Source organism: Malaclemys terrapin, chromosome 7 (genome assembly GCF_027887155.1).
Source record: "Malaclemys terrapin pileata isolate rMalTer1 chromosome 7, rMalTer1.hap1, whole genome shotgun sequence".
NCBI lineage: Eukaryota > Metazoa > Chordata > Testudines > Emydidae > Malaclemys > Malaclemys terrapin.
The window spans coordinates 45,984,766-46,002,574 of NC_071511.1; the positions used below are offsets into that span (position 1 = coordinate 45,984,766).

General features: G+C 47.9%; 1 protein-coding gene across 2 annotated transcripts in view; it reads left to right on the forward strand.

The window, feature by feature from the left end:
* The first annotated feature begins 968 nt into the window (after nt 1-968).
* Nucleotides 969-17,809, forward strand: part of HEMK1 (HemK methyltransferase family member 1) — a 61,263-nt gene continuing 44,422 nt past the window's right edge. The window contains exons 1-4 of one of the 2 annotated variants that reach the window (XM_054036075.1): nt 969-1,184; nt 2,777-3,291; nt 3,775-3,866; nt 4,932-5,025. In XM_054036075.1, coding sequence (XP_053892050.1) covers nt 3,040-3,291; nt 3,775-3,866; nt 4,932-5,025 — 438 coding nt within the window. In that variant the 5' untranslated portion in view covers nt 969-1,184; nt 2,777-3,039. The remainder of the gene's footprint in view (nt 1,185-2,776; nt 3,292-3,774; nt 3,867-4,931; nt 5,026-17,809) is intronic. The other variant, XM_054036076.1, reaches the window with a different exon arrangement.

The following is a 17,809-nucleotide window of genomic DNA, read 5'->3' on the forward strand; positions in this document are numbered from 1 at the left end:
CCTTTTATTGGACTAACTTCTGTTGGTGAGAGAGAGAAACTTTCCAGGTTCCACAGAGAAGAGACCCTTGTGTTAGTGGCTGAAACCACTTGAATAAGGACTGGGAATGGCTGAGCCATTACAAACATTGAATCTATCTCCCCTTGTAAGTATTCTCACACTTTTTATCAAACTGTCTGTACTGGGCTAGCTTGATTATCACTTCAAAAGTTTTTTTTCTCTTAATTAATTGGCCTCTCAGAGTTGGTAAGACAACTCCCACCTGTTTATGCTCTCTGTATGTGTGTATATATATCTCCTCAATATATGTTCCATTCTATATGCATCCGAAGAAGTGGGCTGTAGTCCACGAAAGCTTATGCTCTAATAAATTTGTTAGTCTCTAAGGTGCCACAAGTACTCCTGTTCTTCTTTTGGCTGAAACCAGTCCCCTGAATTATGTTGGTTGTTTGCATTGTGACTGCCACTGGAGATTTCATGGACGGCTGAGGATTGGAATTGTGCACACGTGTAACCACCAAAGGACAGTCCCTGCCCCCAAAGGTCTTCCAGTCTAAGTAGAACAGATCCCATTAGATCCTATGTCTGGATCATGAGGCACGGGGTCCAGTCTTCAAAGTTGGCTGCCTGAGTCTTCCAAGGAAGGGCACTGTTAATTGCATAATGGGGTTTAATGAAACTGAGGAATATCTGTTCTGAACTCCTGAAAATACCCCAGCCGGGACCTGGCAGTCACTCTAGTGCAAGCGGCACTGTTCGGGGACGCTCCCTTATCATCCACCTCTGCACTGGGACCATTTTTCCAGGGCGCAAGGGCGGGGCCGCCGGGGTTGGTGGAGAAGCGGCCTCCTCCCCGCTACGGGGTGGGACTGTTCGAGCTGCTGCAGCCGCCCTGAGCTCTTCCTTTTCTCCCCCCACCCGCCGCCGCTCTCCCTGGAGTCCTGCTGGGTGCGGAACAGTGCAGCGAGGGGAACTGTGCACGGAGGTCGCGGTTGCACCCTGGGTTGCGTTGCCTGCAGCCCCAGCAGGAAGTGCCCTGAGTGCTAGTCGATAGAACGTGCCGCTGCGGCGCGCGCTGCAGGCACCGGCTTTTCCCGGGGAGTCCCGGACTCAAACCCGCTGGGCGGGCTCGGGTCCCGCACAGGGGAAAAGGCAGCAGCGGCTGCCAGGAGTCTGGGTCGCTGGTATGTTGTAAATAACCTGGTGGCTTTTCTGTCCCAGCACCTAGGCTCCGGAACAGGAGGGAAACCCCAAATAACTCCCCTCCCCCCTCTGGCTGGTTGTTTCTGGGGTTGTTGTTTGTTTGTTTGTTTGTTTTGCGTTTTCCTCAGCACAGCGGGATAAAATCCATGGAGTCTGTCTGGTTCTTCCTGCTTCTAGTCAGTTCCCCCCAGGTCTGTTGCCGCGCTGGGGATGCAAATGCTGCACGGAGGGGGGATATGACATGGATATGGTCTTCCTGTTTATTTCTCTTCATTCCTTGCATGGATGCAGCTGTTCTCTCCCCAAGATGTCCAGGGCTTCCCTCTGGCAGATTTTCCTGTCCTGACCTGGCCTTTCTCCACTTTAGCGTGTTTCTCTCCCCCCCCCCCCCATTCCTATCCTTCATGAGCCAATCTACCTTCTATCCCCTCTTCCCCACCTGTCTGTCCTCTCTCCTTTCCCATGCCCAACCTCTTCACATGGAGACCAGAGCCCAACTACTGCTCACTCTCCAATGCAGCTGATGAGAGTGTTTTGAAGGGTGACTGGCAGTGAATTTGCGAGGCTCTCACTCTTTCACTCCAAGTATCATGAGCTCACATTAAGATGAAGAATTTGGGACAGACTGGAAATAGAACAAGGGTGGCGGGATACAGAGATGGTGCATTGGGGAGAATACAACCGAGGCAGCAGGACACGCTGTCCAATGCAGCCATCTCAGGTGCATTGTGGGACAAAAGGTCCAAGACCAAGAAGTGATGGCTGTTTAACCATAGCTGTGTACTGGCTTCTCCTCAACCAAATGTGTTGACTGGCCCATCCTTAGAGGGACAGGCCTGCAAAGCTGAGCAGCATTACTATGATATGGACTCCAGAGGCAGCGCTCTCCGGGAGAGAGACTAATGTGCTCCCAGTTAGATTTCATGAGTCATTGTGTTTGTGGAATCATTTTACACCTTGTAAGCAAGTTTTGATACTAAGGAGAGGTGCCGGAGCCAGGAGTCTGTTTATCCACAGCACAAGCAACAGCATGCCATGGTCCCCACAGACCACCAGCAACGTGCCTCAACCCAGCAGCGACCACCTACAGGAGTGACAGGGGAGTCTGGACTCTGCATCTATTCGCTGCCTCTTCTGTAATGCCAGCAAGAGGGTGGGGAGCACTTTGAGCCAGTTATGGCAGTGGTTTGGTGTGTGGATGTTTGCCCACAGGGTAGGGGGCTGAGACCATGGACTCATTTCACATGGGAGTCACCCTTTGGACTGTAACTCTCAGTTGCTACTGTCCAAGGCGAAACAGAGCTGGTGACTGAGAGGCGAAAAGCCCTGTTTCCTGCTCCCCATTCCCAGTGTCCTGCCCCTACTAGTTCCCTGCTGTTTAATCTCAATCCTTTAAACATAGATGCATTTTGTGATAGCATGAATGATTGTTTGTGTTTTCCTGTGCACCATGAGTGCCTTTCTGGCTGGGAGTGGGGAAAGCACCCTGCTCTCTGGTGGGTGGATTCCCTTTGACTCACTAGCCCATAAGCCACATGTGCACGCGCTCCCTCTCTCTCCCTCTCTCTCTCAGCAGAGGAATGGTGCCCTGAGCTGGTGCCTTGCTGTGAGGAGATGCCCGCAGGATGCCTTTCACAACGCCCGTGGGCATGAGAAGACTCCCGCAGCAGCAGAGTGTCTGGTGGGCATTTAGCAGCCATGATGTGGGAGTGTCAGGTGGTGAGGAGACCATGCCGCTGGCCTGCCGAGGCTTGAGATTGACTAGGTCTGGTGAAGGTGGCCCGGGAAGGAAGGACACGCTTGGCAGCTTGGAAACCATAAGTGGCCTCTGATGAGATGAGGCTCCTCACCAGCCCGTTGCGCCGGATGCTGTTGGGCCTCCAGAATCTCTGTGAAGGAGAAGGAGGGAGTCCTGCCAAATGCTGTGTCCTAAACCCCCACCTCCTGCTTCGGAGGGAGAATTTCAGTGCTAAAGTGACAGCCATTGAGCTGGTCAGCTACTGGCGAGGTGTGTTTGAGGCGAATGGGATCCCTGAAGCACAGGAATCCAGCGAGTATATCGTTTCCTACGTCCTGGGAGCAAAGACAGTTAAGTGGTGCAGAAGGAATTATGATTGTGTGGTCAGAGCACTCCTGATTCATCAGCAAACTTGGTGATCTTGACTAGATTGTTTAATCTCTCTGTGCCTCTGTTTCCGTAGCTATGAAATGGGGAGACTGACACTTTCCTGTCTCATACAGGGATGGGGGTGAGGCTAAATTCATTAATTTTTGTAAAGTATTTTGCCCTCCTCTAATGATTTCTATACTGGGAAACAGGCACCCAGATTGTGCCCGGACCTGTGGCTGTGTGGCCTTGAATTTGGCCCACTCTCCTGAACCCCAGAACTTAGCAGGTAAATGCAGAGGAACTGTTTGAATCAGTGACTTCTAAGTCTCTATGTAGATTCTGCTAACGATTTGGGATCTCAAAGAGTCTGGGGTGTTATTTATTGGTGAATGTTCGGGGACAGGAGAAAGAGGTGAGCAAGCTGCACAGTTGGGCAGGTATTAAAGTGATTTCCTCTTCAGTTTCACAGATTGGGTGCTGGCAGCCTCTCCACCCCGCTCACATTGGAGCAGCGGCAGCAGATTCAGCAGCTGAGTATGAAGCGGCTACAAAGGTAGGAGCGTCCCCTTTTAAAATCATCCAGCATCTCTTCCTTCTAGTGGGAAGCAAGTAGCATGGAGGAAACAAACAGAGCGAGGGGGGTTGTGTTCACGCTCAACATGCTAGAGCAGATGCTAGCGCCGTGTTGTTGTTGGATGACCAGGGAGCGGCGGTAATAGGAGTTTGCCATTAGAACAAGGAGGATGCATGGGGTGAAACTTTACAAAAGAGGCCAGGCCCAGTTGGATGTTGGCTCTGAGTCCATTAGAGAAACTACCAGTAGTGCCTTGTGCTGCCACTCCCCTGTCAGTTTCCACTGGCTATGGTCCTCTTCTCAGCTCCCTGACCTCAACTGTTGTGCAGTGTTGCCGTGCAGTGTTAAATAGTTGTCACGTTCCACCCCAGAGATGGCAGATCCAGCCTCTGGGGAATTTTCCTGATGTTGGGGTCTCCCTGGCTGTTGTAGAGTTGGCAAAACCCAGTATTCCCCTCCCTCCCTCCCCACAGGATCTCTCAGTACAGGGTGAATTGGGCCTGGTGTCTGCAAGTCACCTGGAATTGGAGATGATGGGGCAGTCTGTGAGGAGAGGAAATGCTTAGGGACTTGAATCATTGAGAAAACTGAGACCTCCAGGAAGGCATCTGGAGTGAGCCTAGAGGAGATATGGAAAAAAACTTAACCCTTTGGCTACTGCAGACATACATCCTCCCAATTATCCATGTGACCGGTGGTTATGGAACATGCTTGTGTCCTGCAGTGAGGGTTACCTCTGCGATGCATGACAGGGGAGTATGTAGGGGATTCTAGAAGAGGCATTGTGTGTCAGCAGTGGATGCTGGGCTTCATGTATTATCTCCTCACTGCCCATGTGCTCATGGATCATCTTGTTAGACCCCTTCAGTTCCACATCCAAGGATCTTTAGCAGTGCCAGGCATTGCCCTCCATCCCCTGAAGCGAAGGTGCTGGCAATGACAATGCCCATGGCTTGGAGGTTGATAAGAAGGTGATTGAGGGCTTGTCTGTAACAGGGGAGCCTACTCCTAATGTGATGCGTAACCCACCCCGTCCTGTTGCAGGATGCCTGTGCAGTACATCCTTGGTGAGTGGGATTTCCGGGAACTGACCCTCAAGATGAGACCCCCAGTCTTCATTCCTCGGCCTGAGACAGAGGTAAGACCTTGGAAAGGAGGCGTTTAAACTGCTCTTCCATGCACTGAATTGCTACAGATGTGCCCTGTACTGTATGAGAGTCTGTCTATAGGTGATGAGTTGCCCAGACCGACCACCTCACGCTTCCTTGGGGAGGTGTGTGGGGGGGTGGAGGGTGGAGAGGAGGCAGAAAGGAGTTATGAGACTGTTGTAGGCGAACTTTGCTTCCTGGCCCATGCTGTTGGGTGATAAACTGTGTTTCTCCCAGCCCCACACTAGGGCAGACTTTAATAGCGAATCTATTTCACCTTGGCTAGTCACAAGGAAACCCCAAGTGGAAGTAGTTGGAGTATTTTCCTTTTTTTCTGCTATGGTAATGGCTTTCTCCATAGGCTAAGGACATCGTTAATAGAGCCCAATGGCTTGCTACTTTGATACCAGAATAAGAAGCCTGCAGCTATTCAGAGCTTATGTTAACAAAATCAGCCTGTGGTTGAAGGTAGCAATCACTCTTCTTGAAATCTCAGGATATTGGTAGTGGGATACCTGGAGCCTATTTGTGTCTTTGCTGCTTCAGATTGAGCCTGGTTTGGTAGAGGATGGAAGCTGTTCCCTTTGGGTAGCTTCTGCAGGACAAGCACTGAAGAAACTGGACTCAGATCACTGACTCATTCCCTAGGCCACCAAACAGGTCATTTCTGGCATGGACTGGATTTGAACCAGTGTCTAGACATGGTGGGGTCATACCGATCCCTTGAGTCACCCATGTGTTCCTCTGTCACCATTCCAGGTGGATAAGTAAGGAAACTGGATGGCTAAGAGGATTGGCCATGGAGCTTTTCATCTCTGGCTCAAATCTGCTCCCAACTGGTTAGTAACTAAGTGCTTTTACCATTTGACTACAGCTTGATGGCCATTATGAACTAAATTGATGGGTCACTGCTCAGTTCCTCCTAGGCAGGTGCCCACGTCACAAAAGTGACTGATACAATTAGCCTCCTTGCTGGTAGTCTCAGAGATGCCCAAGGCAGGAGGAGTCATGGAGACTGAAATACGTAACCCATATAGGACGGATCTGCTAGCTCACGGGTGAGATGTATTGGGGATGGGGGGGAGACTGTGTGGAAAGCACCTAGATGTACTGTACCTGATCTGTAGATAAAGAGAGGACCTCCAGTCCCCAAGGTTGTCCATCCTGCTTCTTTCATTAATCAAAAATAAAATATTTGAGAAAAAAACATTTATATTATTTGGTCAGGCAAGAGTATAGGAGTCCGATCCAGCTCTTCCTGAAGTCAGTGGCAAAGCTCCCATTGATTTTAATGGGAGGACGAGCAGGCCCTAGGTGAAGAATCCCATTACTCTAGCTTGTACAGTGACAGTATGAATGTTCAGCACTAGAGTCCCAGTCAGGACTGTGACATCAGCACAACCTCATTAATTTCCTACTAATAGAGCCCTGGAAATCTGTGGATGTCTGCATCCTTGGACCATGTTTGCAGATCGTGGATTGGATGCAGATACAAATTTTTTATCCATGCAGAGTTCTACCTACTAGGCAAAATTGCACCAAGATTGCTTTCTCTAAATGTAGTGCTCGCATCCAAGAGTGGAGACTGCCCGAGTTGTGTCTAATACCTCGCTTTTATCATGCTGGTTATGATGATCCAGTTTGGAGCAGGTGCCCTGAATGATGATTGTTTTCTTAATTAGAAAGCTGCCCCTCAACAGCTACATCCAAAATCAACAGCCAAAAAGGAGAGTTTCTAGTAGCTGTATTGCACAGGTAGTCCTGTTCCTGTCAACTTCAGAGAACATTTCCGGCCTCTGACCCTCTTCTAATTCATGGCTGCAATGTTGGAACAAATGCCAGAGGGAGCCTGTATGTTCTGAAAGTTAAAACATTTGCTGATGAGGCTTCCTTCGGTGCTATGCTCTAATTCTTTCCATGCAACACCAGCCCCGCCAGTCCTTAAACAAAGGTCTATTGCATACAGAGCAGGCCATGATTGTCAATGCAAGAGAGCATTGCTGGTTGTGCCCATGTGCTTGCATGGTTTGGTAAATGCATCTCCACTGGCCCAAATTACAATGCAGTGTGCTGGAACATGCTACATTTAAAGGTGTTCAGCGCAGGCAGGAACCCTGTCTACAAGGGAAATTTCTACAAGTTAGACCACTATAACCCACTGTGGGACACTCCTATTCCAGTATAAGAGTGGCTTTTTTTTTTTTTTTTTTTTTTTTTGGTATAGTTGAATCCCTTCACAAGTGACATAAATTAAACGTAAAGGAGGTCACTGTAAACTGGAATAAGACTGCCCACATAGGAGTTGATCCTGGTATAACTACAGTGATTCACACCTTAGGTTATAACAAAAGATCTTGCCCATGCAGACAAGGCCCTAGACATCCCAGCCACAGTGCCTTTTTAACCAACAAAATGCAGCCACATTCCTTCATTCCACCGAGTGGATCCCAGCTGACATCTCCTCAGGGTCACCCCTCTTCTGCATGTGGGCGCCGAACCCTTTGTTGGTGCACTCCTAGAAATTCAAAAGGCTTTACATTTCCCCTTTGTTGAGGTTCCTGGGAATGTTTCTTATGTCAGCGAATTCCTTTGTAGAGAGACATGGCATGTCTTGCCACCCACTAATTTAGATCTAATTTGCCAAGCCTAACTGGAAGGAGGAAGAAATCAGGCAGGCACTTGTGAGAGGCCAGAGGCTGGCAGGCAGGTGGTCTGTGCTGTTGCTGAGTTTAGGAGGACAGAGGAGTTGTCCTATGTATCATTTCATCTGGAAATATAAGTGGAAATAACAAAGGATCTGATGAGTGAGAGTGATAGGGAGGAGTAGTGGGAGGGTGCTGATGAGTAGGGGTTAGAGGAGAACCTACCCTGTGGCAGAGTAAGTATCTGTCTTATTCAGAAAGCAGAGCAGCAGCAGCATATGCCCCAGGCTGCTGCTGCTTCTCTTGTAGCTGTTGCTGTTTCTTGGCTTTCTGTTGTCTCATCATAATTTCTGTCACGTCATATGCTGGTCAGCAGTGGCGTGGCGAGAGATGGTGAGGTATGCTGAGCTTCACTCTTGCTGCTGTGTAAGTCTGTGTATTTCTCAGGTCTGATTCTGTTGATTGTACATTAAATAATGGGAGCACCTGCTGCTGGCTCTGATGAAGCTGCTGTATTTTGAGCCAGCCACTTCTGGTATCTGATGCAGAGACGACTGAAGATCTGTGTGTTCTTTCTGCCTGGCCTTAATCCCATCCTACCCTGTCACCATTCCCAGCCATGCCCTCTAGTTTAATGTCAAGCTGACAAAAACATTCGGAACTCAGTTGTTTGTTGTCTTGAGAAGGTGTGTGGACAAGACCATTTACATCACAATCACACCAAACAAGTGGCCTAGTTATCAGGCCGTTGACACTATGTGGTAGCACTCATGGGCCAGCTTTGGGGGAGGATAGCTGGATAGGAAGTGGGTGGGGACAGGTCCAGATATTGAGCACCATCCAGCTGGATGATGCTTTGTGCATGTACTCTTTCCAAGCACTACGTACTGTGTATAATCTGTTGCACAAACTGAGTGGGTGTCCAGCTCCTTTCACTCTGCTGCTTCGGACATTGAGCTCTGTGTGGTGTGTTTCAAGGGTGGGTGTTGCTTTGCATATGTCGCCAATGTAACTTTTCAGGAATTCCATTTTACTTTAAAAATGCAACAGGAAAATTTCTAATTTATTTTTTGACCAAATAATGTAGTCAGTACATTTGAGCTGTCTTCCTGCTTGTGATTTGTCTGCAAGCAGTTTGCAATGTTCTCATAGTGATTGGTGGTTAGAAACCATTCACCAGATAACGTCTGAATAATTCTTGGTCTGTAGATCATCCACAGGCAGCTCACTGCCAGTAATTGTTATCCCATATTTGAACTGGTTCATTCTGATTGCACGCAAGTCATCTGGCATGTTTCTGTTCCCTGATTGGCTGAGTGTAATTCTTACTATTGAGACTCTGATGCAGATATATTTACAAGTACAAAATGTGCTTCCTGTTGCTATTCGGTGAAACTTTGCTGCTTCCACAAATGTTCCTGCCTGTAAACGTGGGCACAAGCTAGGAGAAGGAGCTGTCTTTATTACACATTTGTATTGCACCTAGTACAATGGGGTCCTGGTTCTTGATTGGGGCCCCAAGGTGCTACATTAGTACAAAAAAGAATAAGGAAACAGACACGTAAGGAGTGTGAAACCAGCAAAATCATATTTGATTGTATGAGTGAATATATAAATGAAAAATAAACTCCTTTTTCTGGTTTTCTTTTTCACCTGTGTGAAATTCATCACTTTCTAGTCTATTCAAGTTCTTACGCTGTGCCCATCTCCATGGTGTGTAAACTCTCAACCCAAAATTTTTTGCATTCATTTCAGCTCATACGGTTTCACACCCTTTCTTGTATTTTACATTAGCATTTGGATTTCTTTGAAACCCATCAGGGTGAAGCTGAAATTTCATGTGAATCAGAGTTCTTTTAAGCTCTAATCATTGACTTTGGGTCCATGAGTGCTCGTTCAGTTCAGATCCTTGCCAGATTTCTTTAAGAAACCGATACTAAACTGTCTCAGAAAATTTCTGCCTATTCAAGGGCTGCATAAGATTTCTGAGTATCAAAGTGAAAGGCTTAAGACACCAAAAACCTTTTGCAAGCAAGGTGGTTGGCTTTATTTCTGTATTTACACCCCAGATTTACCTGTATTAGCAGTTTTCATGGGTGGAGATTTTCTTGCCAAAGGTTGGCTCTTCTCTACTTTTCGTGTATTGTTATTGTTATGTATCTTATTTTTTGGATTGAAGTGGTGCCATCATGGACCAGGACCCATTGTCGTAGGTTCTGTAGAAACACAAAAATACAGTCCCTACCCCAAAGAATTTACAGTCTAGATAGAGTATAATTCCACAATGGGTCCTTGGTCTTTTGGGGAAACACCTTCCACAAATTCCCAGGCTAGATTGTGTGCTGTTCTTCTGCATAGTCTACAGGTGTTTTAGCCTCTTATGGAATAGAGAAACAAAATCATGTGAAGGATGTCTCAAACCAGAGGCAAACCAGATATTATCTTACATGTGTAACCTCAGGCTAAATTAAGCCTCATCATAATTTCACACATAGGAGTTTTTAATTTGGTCCTATTGTTTACCTCCTAGATTATTTTGGTAACACATATCTCACCCCTAGAGGGCACTCCAGGCTCAGATTCACTCCCCGCTCCCTAGGTTCCTTTGACTTCCAGGAATTATTTTCCTGTAGCTGATGATTAACAGGGTTTCTGGTGTCTGTTTTCCTCCCTGAGTGAGGCTATATTTTTAGGCAAATGAAGGCTCGCTTTTAAAAGTAAACATTGTCTCCCTCCAAATCCCTCTCCCCTGGAGATGGCTTTGCTGCCAGAGAGGGACAGTTCGGTCCAGTCAGAACCTTCTGAAATGCCTTCCTGTGGACTTGCTGAACGGAGAGCCACAGGAAGGGACAACTTCCAGTAATCCTTAGGAGGCTTTGCTCCCTGAGCCGCAGAATGGTTAACTAGCACTACCTCTGACCCTCCCCTTAGGCCTTGTCAGGGCTCACTGCCCCACCTTGAGCCTTAGGGGATTCATCGCAGCAATCTTTGACACCTCCACAGCCCTGTGGCTCGCTGGGATTTCAGCACCATTTCAGAGCTGTAGGAGGCTTTTTAATCCCAGACAAGCCTGTCTTAGATTGGTTGTGGGGGCTAGATCATAGAAATAAATCACTGACCTGTAAAGAGGAAAAGATGGAGTCAGGACTAAGAGCTTGGCCACACTTCCAAGTTACAGCGTGTTAAAGGAGCCCCGGGTGAACTAGCTCACTACCTGTCCACACTGGCACGGCACGTAGAGCGCTCTGACTCCATGGTTAGAGCGCTCTTGGTACTCCACCTCAGCGAGTAGAAATAACGTTTGATGTGCCCCAGCGTCAGTGTGAACGAGGTGTTGCATTATTGCACTCTCATCAGCGTCCGGAAATGTCCCATAATCCCCTTAAGTCAAGTGGCCACTCTTGTCATTGTTTTGGATATGCCCTTTGAAAGCTCCATTTGACAGCCGGCTGCTTATCTGCTCCGAGACAAAGCAACCATTACTGTGGAATGCTGTGTGTGAGAGAGAGAGAGAGAGGCGGGGGGGGGGGGGGGGGGGGTCGGGGTCCTGTTGCTGCCTGAACCTACATGCTGACATGCTCTCAGCCCCCCCAAAACCCATTCTCTCTCCCCCCACATACACACAACACACTCCCTGTCACACTCCACCCCACCCCCACATTTGAAACGCACGTTGCAGCCACTTGCATGCTGGGATAGCTACCACAATGCATTGCTCTCTGTGGCCGTTGCAAGAGCTGCTAATGTGGCCACGCCAGTGCACTGTCAGCTGTCAGTGTGGACAGACTGCAGCGTTTTCCCTACTGCGCTCTACGAAGGCTGGTTTAACTCAAAGCGCTCTACATCTGCAAGTATAGCCATGCCCTAAGAGGCACATTCAGCATATTCAGCATGAGAGAGGTGTGTGTATGAAAAATTGTAAACCCCATCTTCTGTGGTGCATGTTTCTGATACTCTACGTACAAAGACAGAAAAAAGGATGACCGGCTGGCTAGCATTGCAGAGTTAAGTTTGTTTTGGAGAATGTGCATCCTTAGTTGTGCATTTATTAGGTTTCTGACTCTTTTGTTCTGGCAAGAGCAGGGGTATTGTGTTTTATTTATAACTCTGATGTTCTTGAATGGGAGTATGCACTAAAACCACTGCTGTCTACTTGCCCCCTTCAGCTAGCGGTGTGATTCCTAGATTGCAGAGAGAGACTCACATTAGCTCGAAAGAGTATTGTAGCCACAGTAACCTGGGGAATGGTATCATGATCCAGCTGCCCTGATTACGTACCCACAGTGTCCAAGTGGGTTTGTACTCATGGTAACTAGCCAGTGCCGCTGCTAACCACTGCCCATGTTACTGTGACTACAGCCATCGAGCTAGTGGGAGTATAGCTATGCGAGCTGGGAATCACACCCCTACCTTCAAGTGTAGGCTTTGCCTGAGTGACATTTTGTTCGTGCTGAAATATGTTATACAAGCATGTGATCTAAGTTTGACTCAAAGAGGGCTTTCATGGATTATAACTGAACTTTTAGTTAACCTTAATTATGAACTTTTTAATTTCTTCAAAGCCATACAAAAGGGAGAAGAACAAGAAAGATCTGGATTCATTAATCTGTGTATTTAAATAGATTGCAAGATGGGGGATTTCTCCACTATTTTATGTGTAAGTGGCATTATGTTCATCTGCTTGAGAAGCCATTATCGATGCTGGATGGATCGAAGCCTCTGTTTTTATTCCTCAGAGTCCTTGTTAATGCCACAAATTACATCACGTTTCAGCAATTGCAGAAGGCCATGTAGTCTAGTGGTTAGAGCCATGGATTGGGAGCCAGGAGACTTGAATCCTCTTCCCAGTTTTGCCAGTGAGCTGCTCTGTGGCCCATGGCAAATCACTCCCCGCCTCTGTGCCTCTGACTTTCCTGTGTATGAGGTGGAGATGCCAAATCTTGCCCACCTTTGGAAAGGGCTTTGGGATCCTTTGATAAAAGGAGCTATGCTAGGGCAGCTGGGGAGTACCAAAAGAGACTTGAAAACGTCAATTTTTTATTAAAAATCCCCAACCTTTCTTTGCAAACACAATTCGCTCCCCTCGGTGCTGGGCAGAGAGGAGGCAGCTTTCCTTTAAGGGCACACATGTGTGACGGGTTGGATCACAGAAACCCCCTTGGGAGCTGCCACCCGATGTGCAAAGACTACCCCTGCTCCTGTTTTCCCTGCCAGCTCAGGACTCCAGCACCCTGTCTTGCTGAGCCAGACACTCCTGTTTGGTTCCAGACACAGATCCAGGGTCTGAATCTCCTGTCCCAAAGCTGCAAGTTTACCTGAAAACAGCTCACAGTAGTGTGCTTGTCTTTAGCACTCAGATGCCCAACTCCCAATGGGGTCTAAACCCAGATAAATCCGTTTTACCCTGCATAAAGCTTATGCAGGGCAAACTCATAAATTGTTCGCCCTCTATAACACAGAGAGAGAGATATACACAGTTGTTTGCTCCCCCGGGTATTAATACATACTCTGAGTGAATTACTAAATAGAAAGTGATTTTATTAACTACAGACAGTAGGATTTAAGTGGTTCAAAGTAGTAACAGACAGAACAAAGTAAGTCACCAAGCAAAATAAAATAAAATGCGCAAATCTATGCCTAATCAAACTGAATACAGATAATCTCACCCTCAGAGATGCTTCAGTAAGTTTTTCTCAGACTGGACATCTTCCAGGCCTGGGCACAATTCTTTCCCCTGGTACAGCTCTTGTTGCAGCTCAGGTGGTAGCTAGGGGATTCTTCATGATGGCTCCTCCCCCTTATATATCTTTTGCATAAGGCGGGAACTCTTTGTCCCTCTGGGTTTCCACCCCCCCTCACTGGAAAAGCACCAGGTTAAAGATGGATTCCAGTTCAGGTGACATGATCACATGTCACTGCAAGACTTCATTACTCACTTGCCAGCACACACATATACAGGAAGACTCACAGGTAAATACAGCCATCTGCAGACAATGGGAGTCATCAAGATTCCAAACCATCATTAATGGTCCACACTTTACACAATTACAATAGGCCCTCAGAGTTACATTTTATATTTCTAGTTTTAGATACAAGAGTGGTACATTCATACAAATCAGATGATCATACTCAGTAGCTTATAAGCTTTGTAATGATACCTTACAAGAGACCTTTTGCATGAAGCATATCCCAGTTACGTTACATTCACTTATTACCGTATTTTCTCTAAAACTATCTGTTACATTATATTGACTTATTATCAAGTTTTTATAAAACCATATAGACTGCACAACGTCACAACATGGACCTGGACATGCTTGGAATGAATTGACTTAATGTATGCTCTGGTTATCACCTCTCCACCATACTAGTTGTTTCTTGTATCTCTCAGCTCTCATACCACACATGGGCTCTTACTTTCCTGCCTTCCAAGCCTCTGCTCCTTTGGAATCCTGTTCTGTTTGAGACTGGGATCTCAGGTCCATGTTTTTCAGGTTCTTAGCTGAGAAGCAGTGTGGTTTAGCAGTTGAAGCACAGGATGGGAAGTCAGGACTAGAGCTGTGTGAAACTACTGCAGAAGAGTAATTGGGGAGAGTCATTTGAATAAAGTCTGCAGATTAGCTTGGACAGAATCCACGACCCATTTCCTTTGCCCCTAGCCAACATTAGCCTAAATGGGGTTTTAGGAACACAGGAATTGCCAGACAGGATTGGATCAGTGGTTCATGTCGTCTGGGATTCTGTCTTTGACAATGGCCAGTACTTGCAGCTCCAGAGGCAGGCACCAGCCGACCAAGCACGTGCTTGGGGCAGCACTTTAGAAGGGGCGGCCAATCTTGGGCTGGCGGAGGGTGCTCGTGGTGTTTTTTTTGTTTGTTTGGCGGGGTGGCGCTCAAGGGTTTTTTTTGTTTTGTTTCGGCCGGGCAGCACGGGAGGTGTTTTGGCGGTGCGGCGCTGGGGGGGACGGGGGCTTCGGCGGCCCGGCCCGATGCTCCGGGGGTTTGGGCGGCGCGGCGGTGGGGGTTTGTCGGCCCGGCGCAGCGCTCAGGGAGTGGGGGGTTGGGCGGCGCGGCGCTCGGGGGGTTGGGCGGCCTGGGGGGGTTGGGCGGCGCGGGAGGGGGGTGTTACGGCGGTGCGGTGCTCTTCTTTTTTGCCTGGGGCGGCAAAAAAGTTAGAGCCGGCCCTGTCCAGAGGAAGCCAGCATTTTGCGAATGTTCAGGGGATGAGGGGATGAAGATTAATGCTGGAGGCATCCATGTAGCTGCCTCCTGGTCTGTTTGGGATCAAAGGTCCCCCTCAGTGGCCTTGTGTTGGGCTGCTGCCCCGAAAGCACTAGTATGGCTGCCTCAGCGCCTCATTGGCATGGGGTTGTCTAGGGTCTGTGTGGGAGGCTCATGGGTATGTGAGATGTGTACCTTTCCCCACGCTGCCAGCCAGTAGGTGAACTGGGATTGCTGTGAGCTGTGCTGCCATCTGAACATGGAGCTGGCCTGGAGGCCTAGTGTTTAAAAGGGGCAGGAGGGAATTTTCCATGGCTTCCATATGCTCACGTTTCCTGCTTGGCCTCCATGTGCCCTGCTGCAGATCGATTGGGAGCCAGTGGACAAACAGACAGGAAGGGGGCGATCAGATTAGGCTCTGCAGAGAGTCCTGGATTCTGGGAAGTGCGGTTTCTGGGGAAAAAAAACAACACATGTGAAAACATTCCCAGGAAGCGACAGTCTGTGTCTCTGGGTGTTTGGACAGGAGTGTACACCCAGCCTTCTGTATCCCTCACTGTCTCCCTCTGCTTCCCAACTCTAACCTGAGAGATTCACAGGCAGCACACCACCCGGGCTGTTGACCCTCAAACTTCATCTTCCCTGCTGCCTCAGGACACTTGAGCCAGGAATGGCATGACGCAAAGGTATGCTCCCAGGGAGTGCTGAGAAGCGTCAGAGTCAGAGCCTGAAGGAAGAGTTTGGGGTGCTAAGAGGGTTAACATGCTATCTCCCTGCCCCTGCAGCTGTTAATTTTGTATTTTGTGTTATGTGAAAGAAAAACGTGGGGTTACTCTCCAGTTTTTCTGACAGTACTGATTATTATTAATATTTATTATCTGTGCTATCCTAGCGTATAGGAGCCCCAGTCATAGACCAGGAACTGATTGTGCTAGACCAGGGGTAGGCAACCTTTCAGAAGTGGTATGCTGAGTCTTCATTTATTTACTCTCATTTAAGGTTTCACGTGCCAGTAATACATTTTAACATTTTTAGAAGGTCTCTTTCTATAAGTCTATAATATATACCTAAACTATTGTTGTATGTAAAGTAAATAAGGGTTTTAAAATGTTTAAGAAGCTTCATTTAAAATTAAATTAAAATGCAGAGCCCCCCAGATCGGTGGCCAGGACCCAGGCAGTGAAAGTGCCACTGAAAATCAGCTCGTGTGCCATAGGTTGCCTACCCCTGTGCTAGACGCTGTACAAACACAGAACATTGGGAAAGGCAGTCCCTTGTTCCAATGAGCTTCCAACCTGTAATACTCTGTCATCCCACTGCTGGGCCCACACACAGCTCTGCCACTGCACCTCAGCCCTGGCCTACAGCCCACCCTGTGGTACCTATCCTGCCCTCCTGTATGCACAGTATTGAACTGCAGCACCCCTGTCCTATGTCTATTAAGCACAAAGGCTGCCAGCAGCACCAAACTGTGCAGGGTTTCTGTGGTACCATTATACAGCCACTGGAGGACAACTGGATATCAGCAGGCTCTTTTCTCTTGTACCCATAAGAGATTGCATGAGCCCCCCACCAAAGCCTAAGATGAATTGCTCTCTATACCTCTGCAGACAGCTTTCGCACGGCAGTCTCCTAATGCAAATGGGAGGTAGGATGACATCAGCACAGCAGTGCTTGTCCAAAGTTCACACTGTGTTCCACCCTGGGAGGCAGAGAAGTGGTTGGGGTGAAGAGGTTAATTACACAGGAGATTTTCAGCATTTAACTAGTTTCTTGAGGAAGATGTTTTTCAAATAATTTGTTCTTGTAATGAGCCTGGACTCAGTGAATAGTTTGTGATGAATAACTTATTCCATGAAATTCACTTTTTTTATTTAATTCACAAATTTCCTGTGAACGGCTTGTAAAATTCTATTAATCTGTCAAATAATTTTCCTGAACAATCCTGGCCCTCGAAACATTCACTAACAGTTCAGTGTGATCTTCCATACATTTGAAACATTGGTTCATTTTGATTGGAAACACACATCACACCCTGTGGTTTCTGTTCCCAGAGTGGATTACCATTAACTCTTAGGGCTTGACTCACTGTGGGTGCTACAGTGGCACAGCTACAGCCGTTTAGCATCATAGGGTATGTCTACACTTACCCGGTAGTTCGGCGGTGAGCGATCGAACTTCTGGGTTCGACTTATTGCGTCTTGTCTGGACGTGATAAGTCGAACCCGGAAGTGCTCGCCGTCGACTGCGGTACTCCAGCTAGACGAGAGGAGTACCGCGGAGTCGACGGGGGAGCCTGCCTGCCGCGTGTGGACCGAGGTAAGATCGAACTAAGGTACTTCGAACTTCAGCTACGTTATTCACGTAGCTGAAGTTGCGTACCTTAGTTCGATTTGGGGGGTTAGTGTAGATCAAGCCATAGTGTAGGTGCTTCCTACAGCAATGGAAGGTTTTTTCCCACAGTGTAAGTAATCCATCTCCCCGAGTGGCTGAAACTAGGTTGACAGAAGCATTCTTCCATTGACCTACCAGCCTGTATACTGGGGGGGGGTAGGTCAGCAGAGCTACAACTCTCGGGTGTGAATTTTTCATGCCCCTGAGCGATGTAGCTGGATTGATCAACATTTTAAGTGTAGTCCAGGCCTAGGAATCAAGTTTCCGAGGTGGATGCTTGTACTTTGAATCTTAGATTTGCTGCTGACGTGAATGTTTTTGCTGTTGGAAAGTGAGTAGAGAGAGGACGTTCGGTGAATGGGACAGGGGACTGGGACAATGGAGAGCTGGGTTCAGCAACAGATTTCCTATCCTTCAGTTCCCTCTCTGTCACATGGGGGTCGAATTTCTTACGGGAGTGTGGTGAGAATAAACCCATTAATGACTGCAAGGAGGTCAGATATCCCGGGGCATATGTA